Source organism: Bos indicus, chromosome 4 (assembly GCF_029378745.1).
Source record: "Bos indicus isolate NIAB-ARS_2022 breed Sahiwal x Tharparkar chromosome 4, NIAB-ARS_B.indTharparkar_mat_pri_1.0, whole genome shotgun sequence".
Classification (NCBI taxonomy): Eukaryota; Metazoa; Chordata; class Mammalia; order Artiodactyla; family Bovidae; genus Bos; species Bos indicus.
Window position 1 is genome coordinate 32,201,305 of NC_091763.1, and position 26,075 is coordinate 32,227,379.

The following is a 26,075-nucleotide window of genomic DNA, read 5'->3' on the forward strand; positions in this document are numbered from 1 at the left end:
AATACCATCACATGATCCACCCCGAGGCTCAGTATTTAATTAAAATGAAGAGTGGAGCACAGCAAAAACCAGAAGAACACTGTTGTTCTTAGTGGGTGAAGCCAGAGGAGTTACAAGTTAAACCTTGATTGCCTAGGTCTGTGAGAATTCAGCATGGAATGTCTCTACTGTTTCCTGGGATTTCTGCTTCTGGCTGCAGGATTGCCACTGGATGCTGCCAAACGTGAGTAACTCTCAGTTTCTGTCTTTAACCCATTCTCTGGCTATTGGCTGAAGTGATGGGTTTGTCTGAGTCTGCAGCTGGCCTTCAGGAAGCATTCGTGCTCACTTGTTTTCTCTGGAAATGGTTGCGGATGTTGAGAGCACGGCAAAATGCATTCAGTTCCATTCTTTGCTCCAGGGTCTTAGGAAGCGAAAGACGCAGGGCCCCTCTGTTGTGGAGGTTTCTTCTATCAAAATTGCTACCTGCTCTCTTAAAGACATTGGGAGGGTGGGGGCACGAAGGGCACAGTCTCTGGCTTGAGATCACAGAAACACTACCCACTAAAGTTTGTCTGGTTTTCATCCACCGGGATAGGGCCACAGAGGAACTGAAGCCCAAGTCTGGAAACAAGCTTTCTAATAATTCCAATCCAGAAGCTGTTCCCAGTTCTGCTGAGGGAATTCCCTGGCAGGCCAGTGGTTAGGACTCTGTGCTTTCACTGCCAAGGGCCTGGGTTCAGTCCCTGGTCAGGGAACTAAGATCCCACAAGCTGCTCAGCCAAAAAAAAAAAAAAGAAAATCCTGCTGATTTTTCACAGACCTGCAGAGTTTGCTGCCATTGTAGTGAGGTTACTGAGAAAAGAGCTGAAGCCCTGGGTCTCTTTTCTAGTTAGAGGCTGGGGACTTCTTGACAAAGGTGATGCCCAGACCAATGAGGAGCTGGTTTAAAAAGAGGAGTTTGTGACTGGAATGGAAGCCAGAGTTGTGAACCACCAAGCTCACAGGCGGCCCACTTGTCCAGTCCAGGGGATGTGTGGCCCCAGCAGCCCCCGTCCTCCAGGCAGAGGTAGTGTGGAGTGGGAGAAGGGAGTGAGTTAGATACCACCCAGAAGGTCCACTCTGCTTCACTTTAGTAGAGTAACGACCTTTGCAGGGTGAAAGTCCTGATTTTGCCAGATAACTCCACGAGGGGGCAATAGCCGGGGGAGGGGCAGAGGGAGGTAGGTGCTGAGAAGGGGTCCAGCATGTGTTCAGTTCGGTTTAGTTGCTCAGTCGTGTCCAACTCTTTGCGACCCCATGAACTGCAGCACGCCAGGCTTCCCTGTCCATCACCAAGTACCAGAGCCTGCTTAAACTCCTGTCTATTGAGTTGGTGATGCCATCCAACCATCTTATCCTCTGTCATCCCCTTCTCCTCCCACCTTCAATCTTTCCCAGCATCAGGGTCTTTTCCAATGAGTCAGTTCTTTGCATTAGGTGGCCAAAGTATTGGAGTTTCAGCTTTAGCATCAGTCCTTCCCATGAATATTCAGGACTGATTTTCTTTAGGATGGACTGGTTAGATCTCCTTGCAGTCCAAGGGACTCTCAAGAGTCTTCTCCAACACCACAGTATAAAAGCATCAATTCTTCAGTGCTCAGCTTTCTTTATAGTCCAACTCTCACATCCATACATGACTACTGGAAAAACCGTAACTTTGACTAGATGGACTTTTGTTGGCAAAGTAATGTCTGCTTTTGAATATGCTGTCTAGGTTGGTTATAACTTTTCTTCCAAGGAGTAAGCGTCTTTTAATTTCATGGCTGCATTCACCATCTGCAGTGATTTTGAAGCCCCCAAAATAAAGTCTGCCACTGTTTCCATTGTTTCCCCATCTATTTGCCATGAAATGATGGGACCGGATGCCATGATCTTAGTTTTCTGAATGCTGAGTTTTAAGCCAACTTTTTCACACTTCTCTTTCACTTTCATCAAGAGGCTCTTTAGTTCTTCACTTTCTGCCATAAATGTGTGCTACATAGTCCAGATGGTCCTGTCACTATTCAACGGGTGAGGAAACAGGAGCCCAGGTCTGGCTTTTCACCTGCTGGGCCCAGATCTAACATGGGAGGGTTCTGGATACAGGTACACACATTCCTCTCACTTCTCCCTGCGAGAGAGAAAAGCCCTGCAATGAAGTGCAATCCCGGCGGGTGCTGGGTGGTGGAGGAAGAGAGGGGGCCACCGCTGGCTCACGAGCAGGCCGGCCGGTTCCCCAGGAGGCGGTAGGACTGATGGGGGAGCTGCGGGGGGAGGGCCGGCTCCAGGAGCCCGTAGTAGTGGTGAGGTCTTGGATAGCGAATGGAGCGAGAGAGATGGAGAGCATCAGGGGGCCAGGGTTCTGCCGCCAGCACTGAGGCCGGAAGCTGGCCGACCTCCCAACCCCCACTCCCCCTCCCGCCCCCTAACCACCAAGCCAAAGGTCTGTAGTGAGCGGCCCGGGAAAGGGCCTGCGACTTCAATCAGGGAGCCCAGAGGCAACTGATGTGCCGGCGCAGGCCGGGGTTTGGCACTTGTCCGGCCGCTGAGCCGCGTGAGGCCTCGCAACATCCCAAGAGCCTGTGCAGTCCCCTGTCCCAGAGGAAGGGGCGGGCCAGAAACAGTAAGGATGCACAGCGGGCAAGAGGAAGAAGGCTTTCGTGCAGACCGGACCACAGTCCTTCCTGCCAGCCCTGGATCTGGACCAGGAAAAGTGACTTAGCTCCTCTGACCTTTGCTTTCTTTGTTTGCGAAACTGAGTAACGGGGATTCTTGTGAGATCAGCAACTTGTAATTAGACTTTTTTATTTATGTGTGTGAAGACTTGTATCTTTTTCTCCCTTACTGTAATTCCTTGTGCATGGACCTGTTGTCCTTATTTATCTCTTGGCCTTTCTGTTGCCTTGGGACATGGTAGTGATCAACAAGCATTTAATAACCGATCAGTTCCCAGAGAAGAAGGCTAATGTGCTTGGAGGAGGAATTGTCTTACCTCAGTGTCCACTCAGGACAGACTCCCCCAGAGCCCGCAGTTGGGGAATGGAGGGACAGAGAGGTGAGAGGTCAGCACCCCTTGCTCAGCTCAGCAGGCAGATTAGCCTGAGGTTGGGTGGCAGTTTGACAGGAGGCCCAGCCTACTAGCATTGCAACGAAACTTGCTGCGCTCCGTTTCACCTCGCCTTAAGACGATGTATCCTGGCCACAAAAAGTAAGGATGGGTAGAATTTCGTGGAATATCAGACACCAAGGTATTCCTTTCCATTTTCCAATCATAGCCGTGGTAGAAGGAGGAAGGAGAAGGTACTGACAAAGTATTAATAGCTCACAAGCAGCGCAGCTGCCATGTGACAGAGCAGGGCCTACAAAGGGGAGAGGGAACGGCCGCATGGTGCTGGGTGTGTATCCCACATCTTTCCCCACCCCACTATCTTTTAAAATCTTACCCTTGGGCTTTTGTTGTTGCTTTTGTTCTATTTTTTCATTCAGTTTTTAAATTTTGAGGCTGTTGTGGATTCACATGCACTTTTAAGAATAATACAAAGAAATTCCCATGTATGTACCCTTTACCTGGTTTCTCCCAAGGGTAACATCTTGCACAGCCATAGTACAAGGTTGCAACCAGGATACTGACATAGACATAGTCCAAACACCAAACAGTCCCATCGCCACAAATACAAACCCACTTCCCTTTCTCACTCAACCCCACCTGCCAGCCCCTGGCAACCACTAATCCACTCTCCAATTTTATAATTTGGTCATTTCAAGAATGTTAGAGAAATGGAAACTTATAGTATGTAATGTGGGAGAATTGGTTCTTTTTACTCAGCATAATTTACTGAAGTTGTTGCATATATCAATATTATTTCTTTATCACTGAGCAGTATACCATACTATGTCATGTACCACAGTTTATCCGTTCACCCCACTGAAAGATTTTTTTGGTTGTTCCAACTTGGGCTATTGTGAATAAAGCGGCTATGAACATTAATGTACAGGTTTTTATGTGAACATAAGTTTCCATTTTTTCTGGGACAAATGCCCAAGAGTACAACTGCTTGGTTGCATAGTAATTGCATGTTTAGTTTTACAAGGAAACTGCCAAGCTGTTTTCCAGAATGGCTACACCATTTCTACCAGCAGTGTATGAGTGATTCAGTTTCTCTGCATCTGATGTCATTTTTAATTTTAGTCTTTCTGATAGGTATACAGTGACATCTCATTGTGGTTTTAATGTGCATTTACTCAGGGTAAATGATATTGAACATCTTTTCATGTGTTTACTTGCCATTTGTGCACTCTCATCTGTGAAATGTATGTTTAGATCTTTTACCCTATTATTTGGGGGTTTTAATATATATATATATTTATTTTTTTTTTTTTGCCAAGTTATGTGGCATGTAGGCTCTTGGTTCCTCCCAACCAGGGATCGAACCCACACCCCCTGCAGTAGAAGCATGGAGTCTTAACCACTTGACCATCAAAGAAGTCCAATTATTTGCCTTTTTTAAACATTGTGAATTGTGAAAATCCTTTATATGTTCCAGATAGTATTCCTTTGTTGGAAATGTGGCTTGCAAGTATTTTCTCCCTGTCTGTAATTTGCCTTATTATCCTCTTCACATGATGTTGCAGAGCAGAATTTTTTAATTTTAATGAGGTCTGGTTTATCAGTTTCTCTATTATAGATTAAGATTTTGGTACTAAGTCTAAAAATTCGTTCTTACTTAGAGCCTGAAGATTCCTCCTAGGCTTTTTGCTTTTTTACAGCACTGTGTGTTGAAATGCTATCTTTCCTCCATTGGATTATTTTTGCAAAAGTCAACAGGGCATATCTATGTGAATCTATCTTTGAGTTCTGCAGTCTGTTCTGTGGACCTATATGTTCATTCCTTGTCACTCTCCTTTTAAGTGTGTATCTCTCCTTGACTTTTGACATTTAAAATCAGAAGAAATCAGTGTTTGGATTATGCTTCTCACTCAGAATCTGAGAAACAGGAAGGCCTTGGAAGCGTGGGAAAAAACTGATCCTGGGAATCAAAAGTTGCAAATCTTCATTTCCACTTGATTAAAGATGTCTCTGAATGAATCATGTCACATAAATGAAGGGATTCGAACTAACTAATCTTAGCTTTTTCATTGTCAAACATTCAACTGAATTTCCAGTTATGAACATATATTAATAAACATAGATTTCCTTTGTTTCTCACTTTGTTCCTTTTTAGAAACAGATACTGTCTCACAGTATCACAGGACATTTGGTTTTTTGTCTGATTTGAAGGCCGAGAGAAGAAACGTGGCCTGAAATCCCACAGCCTGTTTCATTGTAGCAGGTTCTGTGGCTCCCAGATCAATGTTCTTTCAATGTTCATCTGCCTCCATGAAGAAGAGAATCACATGCTGCTCCCTCCTCCTACCAGCAAGGAGGAAGAGAGGCTGGTGGCATCCTTCCAGTATGGCTTCTCTGAATACCTGCTAAATGAGAGATAAGCAGACAAAATGATTTTTTTTCAAATATTGTTATAGGTTTTCATGATGTGCTGAGTAACGAAAGACCTTCTGGTTATATGCGGGAGCACAACCAATTAAGTGGATGGTCATCAGATGAAAATGACTGGAATGAAAAACTCTATCCAGTGTGGAAGAGGGGAGACTCGAGGTGGAAAAGCTCTTGGAAAGGTAAATCAAAAGACTCAAAAAAAAAAAAAAAGACTCAAACAACTGTAATTTCTTCTTCTTTTCTTTTTTTTAGTTGCAAATGTATAATAGTGATTCAGTTTTTTAAATCAAAGTATTTGGTTTGCAATGTGTTAATTTTTGCTGTATAGCAGTGATTCAGATATATATGTATGTACATATTTATACACATTCTTTTTTTAAAATATTCTTTTCCATTATGGTTAATCTCAAAATATTGAATATAGTTCCCTGTGCTACACAGTGGGACCTCGGTGTGTTTCCATTCTATGTGTACCAGTTTGCTTCTGCTGACCTCAAACTCCCCCACCTCTCCCCATCCTTGGCAACCACAGTCAGTTCTCTGTCTGTGAGTCTGTTTCCATTTCACAGATAGGTTCATTTGTGCCATGTTTTACATTCCACAAATAAGTGATATCATGTGATATTTGTATTTCTCTGTCTGACTTACTTCGCTTAGTATGATAATCTCTAGTTCCATCCATATTGTTGCAAACGGCATTATTCCGTTCTTTTTTATGACTGAGTAGTATTCCATTGTGTATATGTACCACATCTTCTTTATCCATTCCTCTCTTGACGGGCATTTAGGTTGTCTCCATGTTTTGGCTATTGTGAATAGTGCTGCTATGAACATAGAGATACACGTATCTTTTTCAATTGTAGTTTTTTTCTTGCTATTTGCCCAGGAGTGGGATTACTGGGTCATGTGATAATTCTATTTTTAGTTTTTTCATGAACTTCCATATTGTTTTCCACAGTGACTGCACCAATTTACATTCCTACTAACTGTGCAAGAGGGTTTTTCTCCATACCCTCTCAAACATTTATTATTTGTAGGCTTTTTGAAGATGGCCATTCTGACTGGTGTAATGTGGTACCTCATTGTAGTTTTGATTTGCATTTCTCTAAACATCTTTTCATGTGCCTGTTGGCCATCTGTTTGTCTTCTTTGAAGAAATGTCTACTTAGGTTTTCAGCCCATTTTCCAGTTGGATTGTTTGTTTTTTGTTGTTGAGTTATATGAACTGTTTATATATTTTGGAAATTAATCCTCTGTTGGTCAAATCATTTGCAAATATTTTCTTCCATTCTGTTGACTGTTTTTCATTTTATTTGTGGTTTCCTTTGCTGTGTAAAAGCTTGTGAGTTTGATTAGGTCCCATTTGCCAAACAGCTGTACTTTGTTATTTCAGTTCGTGCTGTAGGTGGTGAACTCTATCCACGGAAGCGACCATGAGTGACAGTGCACTAGTTAGCAAGTGGGAGGCGCCCGGATTGGCCGTCTTCCCTTTATTGTCTCAGTATCACTTTCTAAACTCCTCACTCTCCTCCACACAGAGTTTAATCTCCTTAGAAATGTACATTTGGTACCTCTTGGAAGATTTTGAAAAGCAAGCAGGTTTAATGGGGGAATGGTCATCTTCAAAAGTTCTGAGATTCCAGAGCACTTTGACCGGCTCAAAAGCGTGATTAGAAAGTTATTATCTTTCCATTCACATCAAAAATGAATGACTCCTTCAGTCATTCACTTTGAAATTAAAAATTACAAACCTTTAATACTTGTTTCCTCAATCAAACAGATTTTTAATTATTTAAGTAATTGTTCTCTCTGTGGTCAGAGAGTTCTTCAGTTGGTCTGACTTTCCAAGTTCATCTTCTGGAGTGTTGTACTCTGACAGCAAAAGCTGGGAATCCTGCAAATAATTTATTGTAAAGAGGCAGAAGGATCCTCTGGCCCTTATTTGTAGATTTAGCTTCCTTTTTTTTATTTATCAGTGAAAAGGACAAGAGATGTTTCATCACTGAGCTCCTTGTTTCTATGTCCTAGGAGGCCGTGTGCAGGCAGTTCTGACCAGTGATTCCCCCGCACTGGTGGGCTCAACCATAACATTCGCAGTGAACCTGGTATTCCCCAGATGCCAAAAGGAAGATGCCAGTGGCAACATAGTTTATGAGAAGAACTGCAGAAATGGTAAGGAATGTTATTCACATCACAGGAATGGAATTCTGGCTTCTCAAAGAATAGTCTGATAACTCTTCGTTGATCAGATCAGTTTCTGCTCACAGAAAGAACATGGCTAGCACAAATGATAAAATGCATATATTTTGGTTTTGCTTTGCTCTTAGTTAAAGCAGAGAAGCTCTTTGTCCAAGTTAAAGAGCACAAATGATTATAGACACATCAAGGGGAATTATCTTGTTTTAGAACTCAACAGCCTTAAAAACTCAAGTAAGTACTAAAATTCTTCAATCAGAAACAAGACTAGTAAGGGCAGTGATGATCTGATTTTATTACTTAGAACTTCTATTAAACTGCCAGTGGTTTATTTCTTATTGATTCATCTTCCAATGAGGAAAACAATAAATTCTGTATAGAAAGAGTTTGATAATTTAAAAGTATTGTATTTAGTAGCCTGTAGCTTTTTTTTTTTTTTTATGCTTTTTTCCCCCTAAACAAGTTGATTCTTACTAATGTTTCAAATGACAATGCAGTTCTCTTTTACATGAAAGAGTCCATGTAAAAAAACTTTTACATGGGAAGTTTTATAAAGTATCTCTCACTGTTAGAAGAAATGAGAGCTCTTGAAAGAAATGACTGATTCCAGGTGTAGGACAGGACACTAGCAAGTGATCCAGGGACATCTTGTGCCAGTAAACAAGGAAGTAATGGGGATATGTCACAGGGACACAGAGGCAGCTTGAGGGGCCCCTACTGGCCATGTGTGGGACAATTTAAGAATAAAAAATAAATAGTGGCTGTAATAGACAGATAAATAAAAGGCTCTCCATAAATGTCAATGAACATAAAAAAAAGAGGATGAGAAGATTGTTCCAGATGAAAATATATTGATCATGACTTGTTTAAAGTGGAAAATGTCATACATACAGAAAAGTAGTGAGCAAGTAGATAGTAATTCAGCAAGTTTAATGTTTTTTTTCTGTTTGCTTCCATCTATCTGTATTTCTATTTATACATCTTTTTTCCAAATCATTTGAAGATGTGAAATAGCCATGTGTAGGATGTAACCCTTGATTGGACTCTGGTAGGGATGGTAATTGGAGAAGGCAATGGCACCCCACTCCAGTACTCTCACCTGGAAAATCCTATGGATGGAGGAGCCTGGTAGGCTGCGGTCCATGGGGTCTCTGGGGGTTGGACACGACTGAGCGACTTCACTTTCACTTTTCACTTTCATGCATTGGAGAAGGAAATGGCAACCCACTCCAGTGTTCTTGCCTGGAGAATCCCAGGGACAGGGGAGCCTGGTGGGCTGCCGTCTATGGGGTCACACAGAGTCGGACATGACTGAAGCCACTTAGCAGCAGCAGCAGGGATGGTAATGGTATGCTTATGAAGGAGAATGTCTTTATTCTTAGAAGTGTGCTGAAGTCTTTAGGAGAAGAAAGTCATGATGTCAAATGAGTTAGGGGGAAAAAGCTACAGATAGAATGAATCAAAATAAAAAGATACAGCATCCCTCAGTTTGGTTTGAATATGCTTGTTATTTGGAGCCCCAATATGAAGATAAACATATTAAATGATATCTCTGAACTTTTCTGAAAAATTGCTTTATATACATATACATATATATTATGTATATATATATATATACACACATATACAACATACATATATTGCTTTATATGCTTAATATAACTCATTGAAATACAACATGTAGGTAGAAAAAGACCCAAATCATAAAGGTACCATTAGATGAATTCTGAATATTAGGGTGTTAATTGTCCAACTGTATCTCAGCTAGTTATGAAAAAATATGAACAGTTATTTAATTCAATGATGAACCTTGAGCATTCTGAGTCCAGACGACAATCATGGTGTGCCTCATTCTCTGTTTAGATACTGGTGCATCTCCTGACCTGTATGTTTACAACTGGACAGCATGGACAGAGGACAGCGACTGGGGAAACGACACGAGTGAAGGCCATCACAACGTGTTCCCTGATGGGAAGCCTTTCCCTCGCCCCTGGAAAAAGAATTTTGTCTACGTGTTCCACACACTTGGTTGGGCTATTACAATCCCCCCCCCCCCCACCAGTTTCTTCTTTACCTTTCCTTAAAATTTTTAATTTTTTTTCTTTTCTCATTCTATTATTGAGAATTACAACACCTGGCATTTAACAATTACTCTTTTAACTTTCCTTCAGTGAGGGATAAAAATAAAATCTTGGTTAGCCTTGCCGTTTTTCTAGGACATAAAATAGTTAAAAGGAGAAAAAGACAGGTTTGGCTTTCTTTAAAAAAAAAAAAAAAAAACTACTCAATTTGTTTCTGTCTAAAACAGTAATATGAAAAATGATATTTGAATGGCATATGGATGGTCATTTGTTGATTTATTCTTTGATTTCTTATGTTTTAAAAAGAATTTTAAAGAATTAGACTTGTACTCTTAGTAGAAAATTTGGAAAATGCAGAAAAGTGCAAATGAAAAATCAGTCATCATAATTCATACCAGAGATTATCATTGTTAACATGATGATGCTTTCTCTACTAGTATTTCTTTCTTTTTTCTGGTATTTCTTGATTAAGATCATAACATATACACATTTTGGTCAAAATTATGAGCATTGACTAAAATTCTTATGCAACTTGCAGGATCTTAGTTCCCCAACAAGGGATCAAACCCAGGTCCTGACAGTAAAAGCACTGAGTCCTAATCACTCAAGAGACCACCAGGGAATTCTCTAAAATTCTTTATATACATTATTTTAATGACTATATAATATTCTATCATATAAAAGTAAAATAATCTAAATACTCTTCTTCTTTGACATAACCTATCTTCTTCTTTTTTTTTAACCACAAGTGGAATCCATTTTGCTTTATTGTTAGTGATTATTTTTTTAGGAGGACTAAATTTAGGTTATTAGTAACAAAGCTGCTAAATTCTTAGTTTAAAATCTTAGGTTCCATCTGGTTCTGAGTGGTTCCAATTTGCTAGCCATCACACAAACTCCAAATTTCAGAATGTTTTGTCAGTCTTAATGAATTTCAGAGAGCTTTTCTTTCTTTAATTATTTACAAATCAAAGCAACATATTAATAATACACTCCAGTTGAACAAAGTACAAAATATATAACAAATACTATGCTCGTTGATTTAAAGCAAATTTTTTTCAGGGCTTTGTGGCCCTGTCAGTTAACTCTCCAAATGTCATTTCTTTGACCTGAAATGACATTTGTCATGTGCATGGAGTCACATAAGCTCACTAACACTTCAGATTCTGTTTAGCCTAGTTAACATCCATTAACTTAGCTAGTTAAGATGTCTTTATTTAACATCAGCTTTTAGTCCAGAAATTGCTGTTTTCATAACAAGATTGTTTTGAATTTCCTTTTTCTGCTGAAGTCTCAGAGTTAATGGATATTTTCTCTCAGCTAAGTGCTGCCACTGTGGTCTTACCTCTGGGTGCCAGAACTAGCATTTCCTCACGTATCACTAATTCCAAGAGACATGTCTTCCCCCTATAATCTCTAACAGAACTGCCTCTGCATTTCAAGGTAAAGGGGGATCCTGAACCTTTATTGACACTTTTTTTTTTTTTTTTTGCCATACCTCACGGCATGTGGGATCTTAGTTCTCTGACCAGGGATCAAACCCATGCCCCCTACAGCAGAAGCACAGAGTCTTAACCCTTGAACTGCCTGGGGAAGCACCCTCTTTCCTGACACCTTTGATCATGTGATGAATGTGGTCTTTAAACATCCCCGTCTTACAAGTATCCATCTTCTAATACCTTTTGTTCCATGACACATCTATGACAGGTGCCTCAAAAAGATTAGAAAAATCTTTGAGCCCTAAAAGAGAGAGAATAACTGTCACTAGCTAGTCAGTGGTGATTAGATTTAGGTTACAGTTGGAGAAAGAAAAAGGACTCAAGGGTCCTAGAAATGTCAACGAAACTACTTCATTCCTTTTCATACCCACCATACCTGTTTCTTTTTCATCACTGCATTTTCATATACAAATATTATTATTAGAAGGTGGAGGAATCTAGTTCCCTAAAAGAAAAAAAGTTGCTCAGCAATATAGCTGAACTAGTAATATTATTGGAGAAGGAAATGGCAACCCACTCAAGTGTTCTTGCCTGGAGAATCCCAGTGCCTGGGGAGCCTGGTGGGCTGCCGTCTATGGGGTTGCACAGAGTCGGACACGACTAAAGCGACTTAGCAGCAGCAGTAGCAGTAATATTATTACAAAAATAAGGTAGATTTTTAGATATATTTTTTAACTCCCTTGGACACTTCACTGTTACATTAAATGTATTTTCTGTGGGAAACACATGTATTTCAAGTGCCAGGTCACTTACTTATAGTATTTGTCAACTAAGGACTAACAGCATTATCCCACTTAAACAGCTCTTTTCATTTTAGTCAACATATACAACTACATTTATTTATTTGTGGATTTTATAAGGTTTTATATAAAAATAAGCACTGTCTTCCTTTCTGAAGGAACCAAGACCGCATCCCCACCCTGCTTTTCCTTTCTCAAAACAATCTGTAAATGGTAGTTGTTAGTCTTTAAGGAACATCAACTTTCTATAATGATATGATGTAGCCAATAACTAAACATTTCTATCTTCTCAAAGGTCAGTATTTCCAGAAATTGGGACAGTGTTCAGTGACAATTTCCATCAACACAGCCAATGTGAGTCTTGGCCCTCAAATCATGGAAGTAACTGTCTATAGAAGACACCGACGGGCATATGTTCCCATCGCAAAAGTGAAAGATGTGTATGTAGTAACAGGTGAGTGATATGAGCTCTGAATTAACAGAGGACGAGGCGCTGAGTTCTGGTGATGTTAGCGGGTTTGAAAAAGTAGAACCAAATATTCTGGGTTAGGTTACACTTCATCTGGACTCCTTCTCAACCTCATATATTTAATAACATATTCCATCTGTGTTTTCTAAAGTAAACCGAGAAAACTCTAGAAAACTTGCATTAGAAAAGGGGAAACGATGCTGAATTATCCCCTCGTTTTAATATCTAAACTAAAGGCACTGTTGAAGTCACCCACTTAAAATCAAGCAATCGTACCCTCTTTCTTTCTTTTTTTTTGGATGTACATTTTAGATCAGATTCCTGTATTTGTGACTATGTCCCAGAAGAACAATCGAAATTCATCTGATGAAACCTTCCTCAGGGATCTCCCCATTACGTTCAGTGTCCTGATTCACGATCCCAGCCACTTCCTCAATGAGTCTGCCATTTACTACAAGTGGAACTTCGGGGATAATACTGGTCTCTTTGTTTCCAACAATCACACTTTGAATCACACCTATGTGCTCAATGGAACCTTTAGCCTCAACCTCACTGTGCAAGCTGAAGTGCCTGGACCTTGTCCTTTGCCTTCACCCAGACCTCCAAAAACCACCCCTCCTTTGGGTAAGTGTTTTCCAGGTTAATTTTTGTTGGCAGGGCTCCTTAACAGCTAGAAAAAAATTCATGTGGTTTGTATAATTAGATCCTTAGTTAAAGAGATTATGTAAAGACTCTGCAGTGATTCCATTTTCTGCCTGTTGATTTCCTTTAGTTACTTATCATGGTGTTGTTAGAATATGGAAGAAAGGAGAATATGTTTAAAGTCACTTGGTGGCTCATATACAGTTCCTTGTTATGTGTACAGGTGCCTTCCCCCTTCCAGTCCTTCACATTTCTGTTTGCCTCCCAGTTTTTCTAGTTAAGAGGAGACACATTATCCCCTCATAAACATTCAGGCCATTCCATTGTCCTTTCTCCCTTTCCACACTCCCTCCCCCACTTCCATTCTCCTCCCCACCCTGCCCACATCCACTCCATGTCCTATGAAAACTCAACCATGTTTAAAAGTAGTTTACAAAGGGCTCAAAAAAGAATAAACCTTGAGAATATTTCTTGGCTGGCCGACTGGAAAGATTCCAGACACTAAAATTATTCTAGATATAAGGCATAGTTAATTAAATCCCAACTTCTCATAATAATATATGGGGACATTCAAGAAGTTCTTGAGCATTTACTTTGAGAAGCATTAGCTTTCATCTAATTCCGCACCCTACCCCATGCCATCACCGTCCTTCCCCACTCAGCCGTGAATACATCTTCCATCCAGGCATCCCAGGGATGGCAGTAGACTGACATCCTCTCACTGGACACAAGAGGGTGCCATCGCCAAGTACACACAGAACACTCCCTGGAGATGTCCAGACTTGTTGCAGTTGGCTTTTTTTTAACCCAAACCTATTAGATATAAATAATAAACTGTTATTAATAAATAAGTGTGTTGTTAAAAAAAAACTTATTAAGTCAAGCATAACTAATGCCAGACACTGTAAGTTGTTACTGATTTTGCTTTTTGGGGGGAAATACTTTTAATTATAAAATGAATGCATATTCCTTAGAAAAAAAATTAAAATTCAGAAATTTCAAATAAAAGTGAGAGCTCCTCCTTATTCTCTTCTCCCGAGTTAAACCCTGTTAAGAGTTGGTAGTGTTTCTTTCCAGATCTTTTCTGTGCCATTACAAACATATTCCATAAATACAAATAGGATTTGTGGTCTTAATTTTTAGGTAGATGGGTTCACACAATATATATTGCTTTACAATTTGCCTCTTTTCATTTAACAAACATCACAGACATCTTTCCGTTATCAGTACATGTAAGTGTAATTCATGTTATTCAACGACTTATTTATTTAACCATTCTCTTACTGATGGACACTTCAGTTCATTCTAATTCGTATTATAAATGTAACTGCCTTGAACAACTCTAAACATATAGCTTTGTTTTGGCATTTCTGGAGAAGAGTCAGTTTATTTATCTACAAGACTTGATGGTCTTCCTTACAAATAAGGACACCAAGTGTAAAATTCAAAATAAATTACAGATGCTTGCTTTGTCTGTCTAGAAATTCCTGAGTGGTAAAGGTCTTAATGTTAGGTCATTTAATGTTAGTCTATTTTGAATTGCATTTTTATAAAGCAAGATTATTTTTCTTAGAACATATTTATATCATAACATATGCAAAAGATATTTTAAGTCAAAGAAAGAATATTTTAAGTGTGTTATTATTTTCTATAGGTTAAACCATAAGATAGAAGGTAGCAACCTTATGAATTCATTACATTTTATAGTGAAAGGAAGCTGCTTGACTTCATCTAAAGGTGTTAGATCAACCATAATCAATCCCCAAATGCCGTAAAACAACTGTGAGACTTGGAGGGACAGAAATATGTAATGGGAGCCAAGATGATGATAAGAGTCAGCCCATGACTTGAGAAAGTGGTTAGAGTGCTTGTCCTCTGGGGGAGAGAGCATTTTTAGCTACACAGACCATATTAACAGGCTGGGGTTGTTGAGCACTGGATTACTATTTGACCAAAAATTATGTTGTCTCTGCTTTGGTAAGGGGCTTCCAAATAAGTACAGCTATTACATAGAAACCAAATGCAACCACAGGAGTGAGACACAAGCAAAGTTGAAGTGGTGACTCAGGGGGATAATTACATTATAGGATAGACAGGTATGTACTAGCTTTAAACCACAGAATTCTCTTCCCTTAGCTAACAGTGCCACTGATCATTTTTCAGACTTTTGTGCACAAATCTAAAAAGAAAAACCTTTCCAAGACTGATGCTAATCAGTGTTATAATATGTATATGATATATGTATTTATGCATGGCTTCCCTGATGGCTCAGTGATAAAAAAGCTGCCTGCCAATGAAGGAGACTTAAGAAATGTGCGTTCGATCCCTGGGCCAGGAAGATTCGGTCATGGCAACCCACTCCAGTATTCTTGCCTGGAGAATCCATGGACAGAGGAGCCTGGTGGGCTATAGTCCATGGGGTCACAAAGAGTCCATCACAACTGAAGTGACTTAGTATGTATGTGTGTGTGTGTATAACGTATATATGTGTGTGTGTGTGTGTATATATATATATATATATCATGTTGTATATATAGATCATGTTTTATATATATATGTATGTATCATATATATATATATGTCATCTATGTATGTGTGTATATATATATATAAAATCTCCTTGCAGTCCAGGGGACTCTCAAGAGTCTTCCCCAGCACCATAATTCAAAAGCATCCATTCTTCAGCACTCAGCCTTCTTATGGTCCAAACTATAAAGGAGTTTTCTAGGGAAGAGGCAGCCATCCCTAATACCCTTCACAAACATATCTTTTCCTTTGGAGCTCATCCGTTAAATCTCAGAATACAGTGAATGATTACCCTGCAACTTCCAAACAACCACCTTGAGACTCAGGGAATATAGCCAACTCTGCCACAGCCTGCCCTGCTGATAAACCACACCTACATCTGAATCTGACATGGTGTCAGAACCTTTCTGAGTTTTACCCAAACAGCGTTTCCCAAAGTGTCTGCCAGAGAGCACTCATTTCCAGACTTGCTCTGAGAGCTGCACTGCGAAGTTCCCTCTGAGCATAGGAGTGTCACAGGCACACTTGTTCCCCGCTAGAGGCTCTGAGGCCCTGGAGAAATCTCCCAGTTGGCTCCATCCTTACATACTCCTGTGTTAGAGCTGCAGCTCTTATGAAGCTTCATTGCCCCCAAACTGGGTCTATTTTCATGTCTTTGGAAACTTAAGAGACAATAATGTTGTATTTTCAATATTATATTTTCTTTCCAGTCTTTTTATCTTGCTAATGGAACACCACCACCTTATTTAGAGCCTTTTAAATTGTAACCAATAGAGCATTAAATTCTTTGCTCTAATCACATTCAAAGGGCTATTTTTCAAAAGTATCTTGTACTCCCTTCTTTCCTTCCTCACACCTCTGCTCATCACAGTGACTGTAAGACTTCAAGAATATAAACCTAGAATCCATGAGACATCCAAATGGGGAAAGAATTGCCCTTTTCCATGTTGTTTGCTTCTTGACATTTAAAATTACATGTCATATATGTTATAACACATCTGTATCTAAATAAGTATATATATAAGAGCATATTGGGACAAGGAAATGAATATTTATTAACTACTTCCTATGTGGTAGACATGAAAAGCATGTTTTATATGTCTTATCTATTTAAGTTTAATAGTTCAACCCTGGTAGGTCAGTAAATATTGTTCTTATTTTACAGATGGGCAAATTGAGGCAAGAAGTTAAATGATATGCCCATGGTCTCAAAGAGCTGAAAGCAAGGGGCCTAGAATTTGAGCCCAGAATACCTTCTTCCAAAATTACAATATAATTTTATCTATTGTGGCCTGCTTTATTTCATGATTATTATGTTACACATTTTAAAATGGCTTCCACCTTTCATTTACTATTTATATTTGAATAAGACATGGAACTGTGCTTGCTTACATAATTTAACAATTTTATAACATAGCTGTCACATCTCATGAATTGTTATGCATTTAGTTCAAATTTCTGAAGCAATTTAACAGTATAGAATTCTTGATGTTTTTCTAAACAGCAAGTAAACAGACATTTAGATCTTTAGTTATATCATGGACATCTTTTGCATTCTCAGCAACTAATCTAAAAATCTTTCTGTTTAAATCCTCTAGTAACTGCTGGTGACAGTACCCTGGAGCTGAGGGAGATTCCTGATGAAAGCTGCCATATTACCAGATATGGCTACTTTAAAGCCACCATCACAATTGTAGGTAAGACCATGAGGGAAAGATGTTAGAATCCACCTTGGGCTACCCACTCCCTTCCCTGACTCTGGGGAGGGGTGGGGTAGGGAAGCGAGGGCACCCACTCAAGTTGCTACCACACGTGCACAAAAAAGACTCCACTAGCTTCTAGATTTCCACTTGCCTTTCCAGCCTTCCTTAGACGTCCCTCTAAGGGATGAAACGAGATCCTCGGTGGAAACAAGCCCTCAGTGAGGCCCGCTTAGCGAGGAGCCTACGGGGGGGCCTGGACCTCCTCACCCTGTGCAGCTCAGAAATCTGAATGAATGTGGCCTGAAGGAAGGCCAGCTGCAAGTTCCCACAGCTCCTGCTTTCCTCTTCTGGGTGATTTCACAAAGTCATACCTCCTGTGTGTAAGAAAGGGGCTGAACAGAACAGCCACACAGGGTTGTGCGCGAGGGGCACTGCTCACAGGTGCCCAGCAGAGGAGTTGGGTGGGGCTACAACTCAAGCTGTATGCCCTAGGGCTGAGCCCCTCAGCAGGAGACACAGTGGATGAGGCCTCCCTTCCTCCAGGGTCATCTGCCTCCTGACACACACACAGGCTCCAGAAATAAAGGTCAAGCTTGTACTGAAGAACAGTTCAGTTTGACTTTGAAAATGCTGCCTGGACGTGTATCTGAACTCTGAGATTGCTTCCCAAGTCTAGCATGGCGAAAGGCTGTGTTCATTTTGTTTGGCCTTCTGATTTGTTAAGAAGTGGTTTGGTTTGCAATGTATTTTGATGTTTTTCTATGGGGCATTGTTCCTTTTAGAGGGCATTCTAGAGGTTAACATCATCCAAGTGACAGATGTCCCGATGCCTAGGCCACAGCCTGACAACTCCCTGGTGGATTTCGTCGTGACCTGCCACGGGAGGTGAGTACACAGTCTCCGAGGAAGGAAGGGGCCAAGTGAGAACCCCAGGCTGAACAATGGCCTTCACACACCTCCCACCTGTTAGGTTAATTTGGATTCTGTGTGCCCAGTTGCTCACTCCGTTCTGACTCTTTGCGGCCCCATGAACTATAACTTGTCAGGCTTCTCTGTCCGTGGGATTCTCCAGGCAAGAATACTGGAGTGGGTTGCCATTTCCTCCTCCAGGAGATCTTGCCAACCCAGGGATCAAACCCAAGTCTCTTAGATCCCCCGCATTGGCAGACGGACTCTTTACCACTAGTGCCATCTGGGAAGCCCCAAATTTGGATTCTAGTTCCTCACTAAGCCAGAATGAGGAAGGGCCCCCCCAAGTGCTCTCAAGTATGCACTTGCTTTGCTAGAGTTGAGCGATGCTCATCACCTTTAACTGTTGAATAATTACTGATTGGACACTTACTGTGTCCTTAACATTTTACTTCTGTTTTCATGTCAAATCCTCACACACTCATACAAGTCTTCTCATTTTACAGATTGGGTCACCAGATACACGATGATTATAGTACCTCTCCAGGTGGTGGGTACCCGGCAGAGCTAGGTTTGCAGGCTCAGAATCTCTGAAGTTCCCTGAGGCTCCTCTGGAGTCTGGGGAGCCAGTGTGGAAGGGCTGTGTCCTTGTGCTGATGAATAGCAACGCCTGATGACCCTGTCCATCTTTAAAACTTATAAAACTTTCTAATGTATTACATAATTTGACTTCCTGTGGTTTGGTTACAACTATAAACAATTGGGGCTTCCCTGGTGGCTCCATGGTAAAGAATCTGCCTTCAGTGCAGGACATGTGGATTTCATCCCTGGGTTAGGAAGATTCCCCTGGAGGAGGAAATGGCAACCCACTCCGGTATTCTTGCCTGGGAAATCCCTTGGACAGAGAAGCCTGGGCTCACAAAGAGTCAGTTGCGACTGAGCATGCGCATATATAGATAATAGACTAAATAGAAAGTAATTAATATATAAATACTATATCAATTAACCCACTAAATAGTTAAATAATTTAAATATAATAAATGAATCAAGGAATTAAAATGTATGTGTATATGATATATATGGGTTTCCCTCATAACTCAGTCGGTAAAGAGGTAAAGAATCTGCCTGCAATGCAGGAGACCTGGGTTCAATCCCTGGGTCAGGAAGATCCCTTGGAGAAGGAAATGGCAACCCACTCCAGTATTCTTGTCTGGAGAATCCCATGGACAGAGGAGCCTGGCAGGTCGCAAGAGTCGGACATGACTTAGCGACTGTATGTGTGTGATATATAGATTAGAGAATGAGCTGGTATAAAAATGAGGCCATACTTGATCCAAAGGGAGAGCTCCAGGGAATTCTCTGGTGGTCTAGTAGTTAAGACCCCGCTTCCACTGCAGGAGGCATGGGCTCATCATCCCTGGTCAGTGAACTAAGATCTGGCCAGCTGAGTGGTGTAGTGCAAAATAAGAAAGGAAGAGCTCCAAAGCTCTCTGAGTTGGGGGAGAGAATGGGAGGACAGAAAGAGAGAACATCCTGACTGGAGAGGCAAAGGTGCTGCCAGAGGCCAAGGGTGAAGAGAGCATGAACTCATCTAACTCCCTGAGCCTTTATCAGCCTAGCTTCAGAGCCTGGTCTCTCCGTTCAGGAAGTCTACTCAGACGTGAAACAGAGGCTAAGACAGTAATGCGTGGGAGCCGAATGGTTACAGGGACAGCTGTCAAATATCTTTTATGCAAATCCCAGCTCCACCTCTATCTGCTTTTGTGACCGGAGGCCAGTGAGCTCTCCTCCCAGAACTGGTTTGTCACCTGCTGCATTAGGCTACTATTGCCTCGTCAGGTTGTTGAGAGGAATAGACAAGGCTGTGTCACTTCTCTGAAACTCGGAGCCTTGCACACAGCAGGTGCTGCGTGAACAGCTCTGGTTGCTGCTGCTACTATAGTCAGATATCTGCACAGGCCCACACAGGGCCGACTGGCATTTAGTACTACCTTAGCCTAACACCTAAGCCACCTGCATCTTTGAGTCTCTAGGGAGCCAAAGAGGAGAGGCAAGTTCCCAGCAGCCCCTTGCCTTGGGGGAAATAATTTCCTCCTTCTCCTGTCCTAGGGCCTCACCTTCCTGAGCATATAGAGGAAACAGTGGCTCACACACACCCAGGTTTGTTTAAGAGTAAATTGTATGTGACAGCTTCACATCATACAGTTTGAGTAAGACTAAGGTGGGATTCAGTTTCACAGAAGTGTAATTATGTTTTCCTATTAAACTGAGATCACACTCCCCTCTCTCTCCCTCTGGATGTCGTTCATACCCCCCAGCATCCCCACAGAGGTCTGCACCATCATCTCTGACCCCAGCTGCCAGATCACCCAGAACCCAGTCTGCGACCCCGTGGCCATGGAGCTGGGTGACACGTGCTTGCTGACGGTGAGGAGAGCCTTCAGTGGGTCTGGGACATACTGTATGAACCTCACTCTGGGGAATGATGCAAGTCTGGCCCTCACGAGCACCCTCGTCTCTATCAACAGCAGAGGTAAGTTTTGTTTTATGGTTGTATGAACATTTCATGTTGCAGATAAAGCATATGTCTGATACTAAAGCTATTCAACACTTCACTCTTAATGTTTAGCTTTATTTCAGTGTAAAATTCATTGAACTGTCATTAATGTGGATTTGAAAAATGATATTACAATACAATAGCAAATCTACTTAGGGAAGGGATGAGAGAGAGAGAATGTATGAAATAATGGCCAAAGGAAAACCTTTAAATTTATTTATTTATTTATTTATGGCTGTGCTGGGTCTTTGTTGCTGTACGGGCTTTTCTCTAGTTGTGGTGAGTGGGGGCTACTCTCTAGTTTCAGTGTGAAGGCTACTCATTGCAGTGACTTCATTTCTTGTGGAGTGCAGGCTCTAGGCACTCGGGCTTCAGTAGCTGTGGTGCACGGGCTTAGTTGCTCTGTGTCATGTGGAATCTTCCCAGGCCAGGGATCAAACCTGTGTCCCCTAAATTGGCAGGAGGATTCTTAACCACCAGGACCACAAGGGAAGTCCAAGAAAAGCCTTTGATGAAAAAAATCAGCTATGATCATGGACAAGTAATAATGGGATGTGGTCACTGAATGCTTGGATAGGTTTGTATTTCAAAGGGAAAGTGTAAAGCCGAGCATCAAAAAATAACAATGTTCTCCAATTAAACTATAACAAAGGGGAGACATGAAGCCAAGAAGAGAAATGAGAAACCAGGTGGACTCTTGGCTCCCTTCTAAGTTACCATGGACCCTTCTTTTCTTTCCCAAAGTCTACCAAGCATTACACTGAGACGGAAACAAACCCGATTACCCAGTCCTTAAATGTTCAGCAGACAGACTACTCCTTGTCCCCTTAACCTCAGAGGGATAAAATGTTGACAAAGTGGATGAAGGAATTTCACTGAGAAATTCCCGCTCACTGGTGGCTGTTTATTTTCCCTAACCCCTAGGGTCTCTACCTGGTGACCCTAACTGAATTTCACATGTAACTGGCTATGTTGTAAAATATTCCTTTACTTCTTAAAAGAAGTGCTTCATGGTGGAACAGAAGGGACAGGTAAAATTGTGTGCACGTTAGAGTGTGTATTTTGCTCTTTAATTATTTATTCGTTTATTTGGCTCTGCCGAGTCTTAGTTGTGGCACACAGGAGCTTCAATCTTTGTGGCGGTACGTGGGATTTTTAGCTGCAGCATGCGGTTCTTCACCTGTGGCATGTGGGATCTAGTTCCCTGACCAGGGATCGAACCCAGGCCCCTTGCACTGGGAGCATGGAGTCTTAGCTACTGGACCACCAGAGGAGTTCCCACTTCGCTCCCTAATTTGAGTATTGTCGGGTATAATCTAATGACCAACTCACAAATAATTCTTTTGGTCTTGGAGTCTATCTTATAAAGTGAAATATACTTAAATATATATTTACTCATTAACGGTATAAAAGGCAGCTTTAATCTCATTGCAAGAAAAGCATATGTAATAATGCATATAATTATTTGCTTGAGCGTTTATTGTTGGTAAGAGCCAAGGTGTACATTAAAAAAAAAAAAAGGGATGCAAACGTATCCTGCTTCCTTGAAAGCAGGATACATGGGGCTTGGGGTGCAAGACTGGGGAGCAGGTCAAAAAGAGGTAGCCAGGGCCTCTGTATCCTACTGAATGTGGATCTCCTATGCCGTCACTTTTGGGAGCTGCTGGGGTCATTCTTCTTGTGCTGCCGCAGCTGCTTTTAAAACTGCCTTTTAGAGTCTTAACCTAGTCCATGAAGCTTCCTCAGTTCTGGCAAATCACCATTCTCTTACCTGGATTAGATGCTTGGATATTTGCTTTCCTTTAATACTTATTGTAGTTAGTGATAACTTTAGGTGTGACCTGAACTGTTTTTTTTTTTTTTTAATTTATTTATTTGGCTGCACCGGGTCTTAGTTGTGGCATGCAGGATCTTTAATTGTGGCAAATGGGATCTAGTTCCCTGACCAGGGATCCAATTGGGGTCCCCTGCATTGGGAGCATGAAGCCTTAGCCACTGTACCAGCAGGGAAGTCCCTGAGCCGTTCTATTTATTTATTTATGGTTGCGCTGAGTCTTAGTTACCGCGTGCGTGAGCTTTCTCTAGTTGAGGCAAGTGGTGGATAGTCTGCTGTGGTACTCAGGCTTCTCACTGCAGTGGCTTCTCAGAGCACAGGCTCTAGAGTGTGGGTTCAGTAGTTGTGGGGCATGGACTTGGTTGTTCTGTGGCATGTGGGATCTTCCTGGACCAAAGATCGAACCCGTGTCCCCTGCATTGGCAGGTGGATTCTTAACCACTGGACCACCAAGAAAGTCCCTCCCTGAGCCATTTTTAAAATCCAAAAAAGAAAGGAAAGAGAGCTTTTAATTCAATGGAAATTGTAAACTGATGACTTGGGTTTCAGAGTCAGAATTTCAAAAGTTGATCATTGTTTGAAGCCAAGCCCATAGACTTTTAGCTGAAATGACTTTTAATCATTGATTCACTGAATGTTCATGAATCACCTGGGATATTTTCAACAAATATTCATCGGGTATCCACTCCATGCCCAGCACAGCTCCAGGCACCACACAGACAGTTCTAGATAGAGTGGGAACAAGGTAAGGAAGATCCCCGCTTTAGTGAGCAGAAACAGGGAATAAACAAATAAAATGATATTGTGAAGACAATGAAACAAGGCATGGAGAGTGACAAGCATGGAAGAGAGGAGACAGAGGTGGACTCTCTAGATTGGGAGGTCAGGAAAGTGCTGCCAACTTGGTGGCACCCACTTGGCAAAGGGCCTCCTTTGAACTGAGACCTGCGTTTCAAGAATGAACAGCTCATCTAGATCTTTATGTGCCACTGACAGAGTTTGGGTTTATTCTGTGTGTAAGGGGAACTGCTGGCAGGGTTGAAGTGTGATCTGATTAGCACTTTTAGATGATCATTCAGACTGCTGAGTGAAGCCAGGATTATTGGAAGGTAACAGTGCAAGTGAGCAGATGATGAAGATGTCCTCACAAGAGAGAGGGCTGGTGGCTGGAACTATGATGGTGGCGGAGAAGACAGAGGGAAAAGAGACCAACTTTGCTTATACTTTGATGGCAGAGACAAGACTAGTTGATTTGCTGGGTTCTGGGAGAACAAAGAAGACATAATCCAAAGAAATAATTGTGAATACAGTGTGGTGGAGGCAAAGGAAGGGTGACTAGGAGAGACATGACAAAGGAAGGCACGACCCAGTGCCCTCATGCGTGTCTGGAAGGCGTTGCAAAGGGCTAGATGCTGGTGATGAGCATTCCCAGCAGAGGGCATGGAAATCTGAAAGAGCATGGGGAGGATGGATCTTTATCCCAGCTGGAAGGTAGGCAGTGGAAGATGAGGCCAGAGAAGTGGGCAGAAAGTTCATGAAGGCCTTTGCTGCATGGGCGTGGCTGGGTTAACTCAGACCAGAGCAGGTGTCTTCAGGACATGACATCTTCTAAGCCCTTAACACAGTGTTCCAGACGTGCTAACTCATTCTCTAAATGGAAGATAAGCTTCCCTGAAGACTATGTATTATGTAAAGGGAAAGATTACTGAAAGCTCAGAGGAGCCATATATCTTCTGTTTGCTCCCTTCCTCATTGATTTAATTACATTATAAGCAGCATGTCCTCTAGGTGGAAGCTGTCACTAATATGACCTCGCTTCTGTTTTAAGACCCAGCTTCCCTTTTAAGAACGGCAAATGGTATCCTGGTCTCCCTTGGCTGCTTGGCCATACTCGTCACTGTGATCGCCTTTTTGATGTACAAGTAAGTTGCTGGTTCTAACACTTTAAATCACTAGAGTATATTGTCAAAAATAAATGGCATATTTCTGCACAAGTGGGCTGTTTTCCCTTTTCTGCTTTGAAACATTTTGTGTGTGGGAAGAAAATCTTCTACTGAATGATGAATAGCAAACTAGCCTATTAATTTTGCTGTGGTTTTTTTTTAATCCCTAAAAATGCTACCAAATGTCAATAACTTTACCAGATCGTCAGTTTAATGCTTAACATATAATCTCAAGTTATAGTAAGCAGGCACATTTCTTGCATAAAGAAGAGAAAATGTATTCTCATAAGACAACACTGTCTTAAAAGCCATAAGTTAAATGGAATGAACGATTCTGCACTTGACTTGTGAAAGATTTGTAGAAAGCAACCTTTTCCAGCTGGAGATCTTTTTTTAATCTGTCCAACACATTGCTTTCAGAAAACACAAGGAATACAAACCAATAGAAAACAGCCCTGGGATCGTGATCAGAGGCAAAGGCCTGAATGTTTTCCTCAATCATGCAAAGACCCTGTTCTTCCCCGGAAACCAGGAAAAAGATCCACTGCTCAAGAACCAACCAGGAATTCTTTGAATCTTCAGCCTTACTTCTGACCAACAGCTCATCCTCGGCACCATTTATGTCAGCTTGCTAGAGTGGATGATGATAACTTTCTAAAAAGATTAATGTAAAATATAGATTGTGTGAGGGAGGTCCAATTTTTTTTTAATTTTTATAGGTTAAATGACATTTTAGGGACATGGCTGAGGTTGCATGTAGTTTAATTCTTTTCCATGTTATATAACTGATAAAGCCAATTAATAGAGCTTCCTTTCATGATGATTTATGTTTCACTTACAATGTCTTAGGTAAGCAGTAGGATAGATATGCTGTATTCAGAGTAGCAGGAGAAGGTACTATTCATTAGAGTCTGACCTAAGTTAACTGGAAAGAGAGGCTGGACATGTTCTAGCTTTCCATATAACCGTATACATAAAACCAGTGAATTCCTATTCTGAAGGTCATGATCCGAGCTCCGTGAATCCTGTGTCAATGAACATGCATGAGCTCCCAACAGAACAGGTCAGCTTTTAGTAAGCTGTGCATGCTTGCTATACTGAAAAAAAAAAAAAAGACTAGGCTAATAAATGTGTGAATATTATCATGACCGCCTGCCCAGTCCAAATGTGTAAAGGGTCAGTACTCGTTCATTCATTTTTCCCATGGACATTTATGTGGCACAGGCACATGGCTCTGTACTCCTATTGACAATCTTGTGGACATACCTGAATTTCTGTAGACTCTGGCACTCATAGTTGAGATGATGTGTTATGATTTCCCAAAGAAGGAAGTCTTTCTGGTTTCCCTACCCATTTCCCTATTCAAATGAGAAACTTGATAAGTAAGGATTTTACTTTAATTTGTAACTGAAACTACCCTGTGTCAGTCATGACATTCCTTTTTCCTTCCTGAAAAATAAAGTATGAGAAGAGACCAGA

At 41.3% G+C, this 26,075-nt stretch overlaps 1 protein-coding gene across 1 annotated transcript; it reads left to right on the forward strand.

The window, feature by feature from the left end:
- On the forward strand, positions 1-26,075 carry GPNMB (glycoprotein nmb). The gene is made up of 11 exons (XM_019958542.2): positions 1-223; positions 5,524-5,676; positions 7,526-7,669; positions 9,557-9,721; positions 12,309-12,467; positions 12,795-13,106; positions 17,249-17,347; positions 18,136-18,238; positions 20,581-20,795; positions 24,482-24,575; positions 25,017-26,075. Exons 1-11 carry the CDS (start codon positions 154-156, stop codon positions 25,168-25,170), a joined length of 1,668 nt encoding a protein of 555 aa, XP_019814101.1. The 5' UTR covers positions 1-153; the 3' UTR covers positions 25,171-26,075.

Coding starts and splice junctions, on each gene's coding strand:
- GPNMB (XM_019958542.2), top strand. CDS start 154: ATGGAATGTCTCTACTGTTTCCTGGGATTTCTGCTTCTGGCTGCAGGA. Junction 224..5,523: donor GCCACTGGATGCTGCCAAAC/GTGAGTAACTCT, acceptor ATATTGTTATAG/GTTTTCATGATGTGCTGAGT. Junction 5,677..7,525: donor GTGGAAAAGCTCTTGGAAAG/GTAAATCAAAAG, acceptor TCTATGTCCTAG/GAGGCCGTGTGCAGGCAGTT.